This window comes from Salvelinus namaycush, chromosome 17 (assembly GCF_016432855.1).
Source record: "Salvelinus namaycush isolate Seneca chromosome 17, SaNama_1.0, whole genome shotgun sequence".
Lineage (NCBI taxonomy): Eukaryota > Metazoa > Chordata > Actinopteri > Salmoniformes > Salmonidae > Salvelinus > Salvelinus namaycush.
In genome coordinates, this window is record NC_052323.1 from 10,925,255 (window position 1) to 10,932,516 (window position 7,262).

Sequence of the window (7,262 nt, forward strand, 5' to 3'; positions counted from 1 at the left end):
CCAACTCTGTGGACCTTAGAAGACCTCTAACTTGTGGCTGCTTATATGTGTGTAATTTCACAAATCAATACTCTAATCCAAAACTAATCTCAAGCGATTAGTTGACAATATCCATCCGATCCTAGTCCTCTCCAATGCACGTCCAGACTCTGCGACAGAATGTCCTGCTAACTATCCGTACAAAAATAAACCAGTCAGTCTCGCGCGTAACGGCGCGTGAATGGGTGATTTGACAGCATCTTCTTCTGAACATCTGAGCACTGAAAGGTCGAGCAACTTCCGTATTTTGGAGCACGTCTCGATCTATCCTTTTAATAATATAGAGGTCGATGCAAGGTTGTGGTCAAATCCCTGGGGTAAATGATCTGTAGCCTACCGCGAATAGGGCGCATCGCGGTAGCCTACTTGTATGAGTTGAAACGGTAGGCTATTGCGCCAACCAAGGTTATGAATGTTTGCTATTACTGATTGTAACACACGCATGATCAAGACAGGAAGTAGAGCGACTATATACATTTGAGAGGATGAGGTAACTAACTGCCTCATTCATGCATAGTCGCAGACGTCACGTTCATGATGTCCACTGAGTCTCAGCTCACAGGTAGGCTACGATCTTATTCATGAAATACAAAATACTTGAAAACATTCTCAATATCATACTATTTCTTAGACTAATTAAAAACATTGAAGTTGGGCAATAAGTATTTTTGTCAAATTAGCCTTTCCTACCTCCTTATCCTCGTCAACCCCCCATCTGTGATCTAAACTCACTGCGCTGGAATCGTGCCGAGCTCCCCAGACACACACACACCACCGTGGCCATCCTCTCTTTTCCAGTGACTTCCTCCCCTGAGCAACTTTTCCACACCATCCCCTCCTCCCTATCTCCTCGCCCGCGCGAGTCTGAGCCATACAGAGTGACGTATGAGCTATTCCGCGGCTTTCCACATCCGTGGGTGCCAGCTCACCAAGTATAAACACATTCCCGGGAGTTCGGCTTGTCACTCACTCAATCGCACCGACTCCGTCACCAGAGCTGAACTTCAGCGGAGATAGCAGGCACTTTCTCAGCGCTCAGGCTAGCTCGCTTTCGGCTTTGGTTCGAGATGGAGACTCGCTCGACTGCACGGAGATCTCGGAGCTCCAATATCCACAACTTCAAGAGTGAGTTGACTTCAGTTCATAGGCTAGGCTTTATCTTAAATGTTTTGTTTTAGGTTAGATGTGGTTGATGGTAATGGGTATGAGGATGGTTCTGTCGCCAGATGTGATTTACAGTGTTTATAGACTCACAGTTTATTACATTTATAGTCAATTGAATTCGTTCACAGTTAAGTGCTAGGTCTACCTGAATAGGGTGCCTGCATGTGCTACTTCTGTAGCCTATTCACTTTTTTCAATCAATTTGTTGGCTCCCTGAAGTACGAATCTGGCGCTTGCAAACAAGATTACACTTAAAACCTTCATTCCCTTAACTCTCCATCCACCTCAAAATTGTAAAGCTTAGTTGTTCATTCGTTCAGTTTTCATCTGCTTTGTAAATTACTTTTGCGCATGTACCGTTGTATCCTACGTTTGATAAAACAACTTTGTAGATGAATTCATAGAGACAATGTATGCAATCCAAAGCAAGGACATAAGTAAGGTAAACTAGTTATATCATATGCAAGAACAAACGTGGAAACTGTTCATGTTGCTCACAAGCGCGCACGTACGAAACAAGTCCTCTCCATGTCCTATGCGCGTGGAGTTAACGAGCCGTGTCAGAAGGTGAGGAGGTTGGAAAATCTTGCGCGCGAAGCTGAATGGGCATGCGATTATCTTTTAATGCTATGTTATTTTCCCCGGGCCGCTTTGTTCCGCGTATCCGTGCTTGCCAAACCGCCTCTGAATAATTCATGCAGAGCGAAACTGAGCCGGGTCCGGGTTACCTTGTTTTACGCGTCTCCATACTTTGTAACCTCTTGGTGATCCAAACTTTTTGTGAAGTTGGCTCGTGAATTTAAGCTACTAGGGTAAATCTTGTTTGGCACTTCTGTAGCTCGTGTTATAGAACTTGATAGCACTTTGAACCAGAGGAGCAGAATATTCGGTTTTACGCACATTCAGCTGTTTAGTCTTGGATAACTGTTGGGTTCCCGGAATTATAAACCCGTACTGTGACTAGCCTATGTAACATGATCAGCTAGATATAAATAGGCGGATGATTTGTATAATGTCATTTATTATGAATGATTGCCACTGTTCAGACCTTTGGTCGATAAATCAGACTTGAGATCCCAGCAGTTCTTTGATAATCTTGGTTCGTGCGTCATTTGGGCGTCATTAACTACTTTCTGCGCCACTCCACTGGACAACTCCAAGTGCTGAAAACAGCTCAGAATCTCTTTCTCTTTCTCTCTCTGACTCCATCTTTCTCTGACTGTCTTCACTGTACAATGCATCTGCTAGTTGTTATAATGTCCCATTATTGTCATCTATGTCCATGAGTGAATAAGATAAAATGAGAAAATATTGTCCCGATATTTTGTTACATTTATTCCTGTCTCTTTTCTCTCCTTGTGTGTGTTGTTCAGGTGGGCTCACCCTGTGGCTGGTGCTGTGGTTGGTGGTGCTGAAGCCGAGTGGGGCGGGGGCGTGTCCAAGGCTGTGTGTGTGTTACCCGTCACCCATGACGGTTAGCTGCCAGTCTCAGAACTTCACCACCGTGCCCTCCGGAGTGCCCTACGACTCCCAGCGTGTCTTTCTGCAGAACAACCGCATCACCGAACTCAGAGCAGACTCCTTTGGCTTCGAGACACAGGTGAGAATGTGTGTGTTTGTGTGGACCTATTTTTTTGTGAATGAGGTGTTCGTGTGTTTGTGTTTGTGGATTGATATGTTCGTATAGGAGCTGTGTCCTTGCTCCTTTGTGTAACGACCCCTTTCTATTTACCTCTCCCCTTTTCAACCCCTCCCCCTGATAGGTTCTCTGGCTCTACTCCAATAACATCACATTGATTGAGGCTGGAGCCTTTAGCAACCTGAGGGTTCTAGAAGAGCTGGACCTTGGTGACAACCCGTCGCTACGGCGACTGGAGGGTGGAGCGTTCCGGGGACTGGAGAAGCTGCAGAGCCTGCACATGCACCGCTGCAAGCTGGCTGCTCTTCCCCTCGACCTCTTCCTCAAACTCTACAGCCTGCAGTTCCTCTACCTGCAGGTATGGATACACACACACTCATAGAACTTCATACATACACCTGCATGCATGCACGTACACACACACACACACACACACAAACACTGACAATGTCCTCCCTCCCTGCAGGAGAACCAGCTGCACTTCATCCAGGATGACCTCTTTTCCGACCTGGTCAACCTGACCCACCTCTTCCTGCATGGCAATCGTATCCGCACGCTGTCCGAGAACGTGTTCCGCGGCCTGGTCAACCTGGACCGCCTCCTGCTCCACGACAACCGCATCCGGCAGGTGAACCGCCGTGCCTTCCGCGACCTGGGCCGTCTGACCATCCTCTACTTGTTCAACAACTCCCTGGCAGAGCTGCCAGGCCAGGCCATGAAGGACGCTGTGGCAGTCCAGTTCCTCCGCCTCAATGGGAACCCCTGGTCTTGCGGCTGTGAGGCCCGCCCCCTGTGGGAGTGGTTCCGTAGTGCCCGCATCTCCTCCTCTGAGCTGATGTGCTCATCCCCCTCCCACCGCCGTGGACAGGACCTGCGCTTCCTCCGAGAGATGGACTTTGCCCTTTGCCCCCTCCCTGACCCTGGGTCACTGGCTGGCACCACCACAACCACCTTTAGCACCAAGACAAGATGGTGGTTCTCCAAGCACAAGCCTGCGTCCTCATCCAAAGGAATCTTCCAGAAGAGCTCGGAGAAGGTCAAGGTGTTCCCCTTGTCCTCAGTCAAGCCCAGCCAGACCTCCAACCCTCCCTCCACCTCCTTCGCCTCTAAGTACGAGCTGGCGGAAGAGGAGGTGAACCTTCCCAAGGTGGACCAGGAGGAGTACTGGGCAGACTACGGGAATGAAGACGCCTCCGTGCGCTGCTTCGACCTTGAGTGTCCACCCGGTTACGACACCCCGGTCCTCCCGCCCTCATCCTCCTTCTCCCTCACTCCGTCTTTACTCCCTCTCCTCTCCCTTTCTGTGCTAACTCTGTCCCTCCATCTTCTCTTTGGCTGAACATCCCCCCCATCAGCTGCTTCTTTTCTCCAACTTTATTTTCTCCCTCCTCTTTCTTCTCTTCACACCTGGATCTTGATTCCTTTCAGTTCCCCCCCCCCCCTCCCAGCCCCCCAGGGGGCGGTACACTGATGTAGAAGCAGGTAGGCAGTAGGGAGCTGCTCTCAGGAGCACAGGTGAGATGCAGTGTAGGCTAACACCATTTGATTGGAGGGCACCGCTGCTGCTGATAGGGCTGAGGTCATTTTTCACTGAGATGACATCACAGCAGCAGGTACTGTCGCCGTGACAGCACGATAGTGTGGTCAGTTTACGCAAGCTCCAATCACTACTGTACCACCGCACTAACACATCACACATCAGGACACTTACACGTCCATACATATAGCACCGTAACACAATACTGCATTCAATTCATACCACTCAGTAAGATGGTGATGTTTTGAGGAAGTTTTTCACCACAACTACTAGTTTGTATACTCAGGATGATGACAAACAAGAGATGATAAAATAGAGAGAGAAGCAGAGAGTGTGAGAGTGAAAGGATTGTTAAGTTGTTAAGATGTACAGCAGAGATCGGGCCAGGTTAGAGATCATGCCAGGTCAGAGATCAGGCCAGGTCAGAGATCATGCCAGGTCAGAGATCATGCCAGGTCAGAGATCAAGTCAGAGATCAGGCCAGGTCAGAGATCAGGTCAGGTCAGAGATCAAGTCAGAGATCAGGCCAGGTCAGAGATCAGGTCAGGTCAGAGATCAGGCCAGGTCAGAGATCAGGCCAGGTTAAAGATCAGGTCAGAGATCAGGTCAGGTCAAAGATCAGGTCAAAGATCAGGTCAGGTCAGAGATCAGGTCAGGTCAAAGATCAGGTCAGGTCAAAGATCAGGTCAGGTCAGAGATCAGGTCAGGTCAAAGATCAGGCCAGGTCAGAGATCAGGTCAGGTCAAAGATCAGGTCAGAGATCAGGTCAGGTTAAAGATCAGGTCAGAGATCAGGCCAGGTCAAAGATCAGGTCAGAGATCAGGCCAGGTCAGAGATCAGGTCAGGTCAAAGATCAGGTCAGAGATCAGGTCAGGTTAAAGAACAGGTCAGAGATCAGGCCAGGTCAAAGATCAGGTCAGAGATCAGGCCAGGTCAGAGAGCAGGCCAGGTCAGAGAGCCAGCGAGGGAGTGAAAGCAAGGGCGTCTCTCCAGCTCCAACATTTGACATGTAATCTATTTTTCCTGTCAACACCATCAATAACAAGCACACTGAAAATATCTCACACTTTAAACTCTGTCCATAGGTACTGATACACTTATGACACTATATACAGTAGCAACATACATGACACTGCTGTGTAGTTTAGTGTATGAAGCCCGTGCTTCAACGCTCTTCTTGTTTCCTGGTTTTTGTTTTGGTGATTGTTGCCATGAGTGATGCCATCATGTGTATTCGTGTACTGTATGTAAAGATTGAGGAGATTTGAAGAGAACTTTGATTTCCTTCAAATGTTCGTTTCCACCTCTTGTTTTAAAGTCTGTGGTTACCCTCTTGACCAGAGTGTGTGTCTCTCTCAATGTCTTATTGTGAGATGTGCACAGAGGGACAGTACTGGGGAGAACCTATAGACCATTATAGTAACTGAAGCCCAGGTCCAGCCCGGTTGATCTAGTCCAAATGAGTGACCTGCTGTGGGTCAGCAGCAGATGAGGAGTGTCCAGTCATCCCTGATATGTGTGTGTATGTGTGTGTGTGTGTCAGCAGCCTCTCATGTGTTAAAAGACTATTAACGACCCCTTTCGTTAGCAAGCTGTCATGTTTCAAGCAACTCTCATATGTTAATGAGTCTGAGTCTAAGAGGATTCCGCTGTGAGCAGAAAACGCAGCTGTCTGATTCCAGATCTAACACACACACACACACACACACACACACACACACACACACACACACACACACACACACACACACACACACACACACACACACACACACACACACACACACACACACACACACACACACACACACACACCAACAGCAGGTGCATGGCTGAATGTAAATCTCTGTCGAATCAAATGCAAATCCAACAAGGTAATGATGAGGGTGTTGGAGCATTTCTGTTTGTCACTCCTCTCTTCCGCAGACTGTGGTTGAATGAAATAAGAATGAAATTGTGATACAGTTACTTCTTTTCTGTGGAAGCTGTGAATAAACATTTTCTTGGTTTTACTAAAACAGAACTTTGTGGGAGTCTCTGTTCTCTGGGTTTCCTTCAAAAGGCAGTCGCTCGGGAGAAGAGCCATGAAGTATAAAACGCACAAGAAACACCCACTTGCAGACTTTGCTACATTTACAGGTCCCTGTCAAAGTATCTGGAGGAATAGAATCTAAAGTGGAAAGACATCAATTGGTAAAGTTCATCAAGTTTGATGAAATGTAAATATATGGGGGAAATTAATAGTAACATTTGTAAGACATTGACAATATTTTTTGGTCTTGGATGTTCTAACAGAAAGGTCAGAGGTTTGATGTATTTGGTTGCTCACTCTGTGACAGATGGTTTTAGTCAAAGTCAAACGTCTTAATTATGACCTCATTTAAAGTCTTAATCTGCTCCTTCTAAACCCCTAAAGCTCTTGTGTGTGTGTGTGTGTGTGTGTGTGTGTGTGTGTGTGTGTGTGTGTGTGTGTGTGTGTGTGTGTGTGTGTGTGTGTGTGTGTGTGTGTGTGTGTGTGTGTGATTTGAACTGCATTCTCACATTTTGATCTCCTCTCTCTCAACCTCTCGATTGCTCTGTTTCTGGAGCAAAATGATGATAAATACAGAAACGTGGTTGTCTTGGGGCAGGGGGGGCGTGAGTCAGGGGAGACAGTGATAGGGGTGATGGTATAGGGTGAAAGAGTGACATTTAGCACCGGAATTAATCCTCCCCCTCAACAGATCGACACTCGAATGATGCAGATACAGAGAAACACATTCAGTACCTGTCAAAAGTTTGGACACACCTACTCATTCAAGGGTTTTTCTTTATTTTGACTATGTTCTACATTGTAGAATAATAGTGCAGAGATCAAAACTATGAAATAACACATATGGAATC

The 7,262-nt window shown here is 47.2% G+C and overlaps 1 protein-coding gene across 1 annotated transcript; it reads left to right on the forward strand.

Moving 5' to 3' along the window:
* Nucleotides 1-1,106: 1,106 nt before the first annotated feature.
* On the forward strand, nucleotides 1,107-4,181 carry LOC120062006 (reticulon-4 receptor-like 2). The gene is made up of 4 exons (XM_039011805.1): nucleotides 1,107-1,164; nucleotides 2,577-2,803; nucleotides 2,967-3,200; nucleotides 3,309-4,181. Exons 1-4 carry the CDS (start codon nucleotides 1,107-1,109, stop codon nucleotides 4,179-4,181), a joined length of 1,392 nt encoding a protein of 463 aa, XP_038867733.1.
* Nucleotides 4,182-7,262: the final 3,081 nt, after the last annotated feature.

Coding starts and splice junctions, on each gene's coding strand:
- LOC120062006 (XM_039011805.1), top strand. CDS start 1,107: ATGGAGACTCGCTCGACTGCACGGAGATCTCGGAGCTCCAATATCCAC. Junction 1,165..2,576: donor CAATATCCACAACTTCAAGA/GTGAGTTGACTT, acceptor TGTGTTGTTCAG/GTGGGCTCACCCTGTGGCTG. Junction 3,201..3,308: donor TGCAGTTCCTCTACCTGCAG/GTATGGATACAC, acceptor CCCTCCCTGCAG/GAGAACCAGCTGCACTTCAT.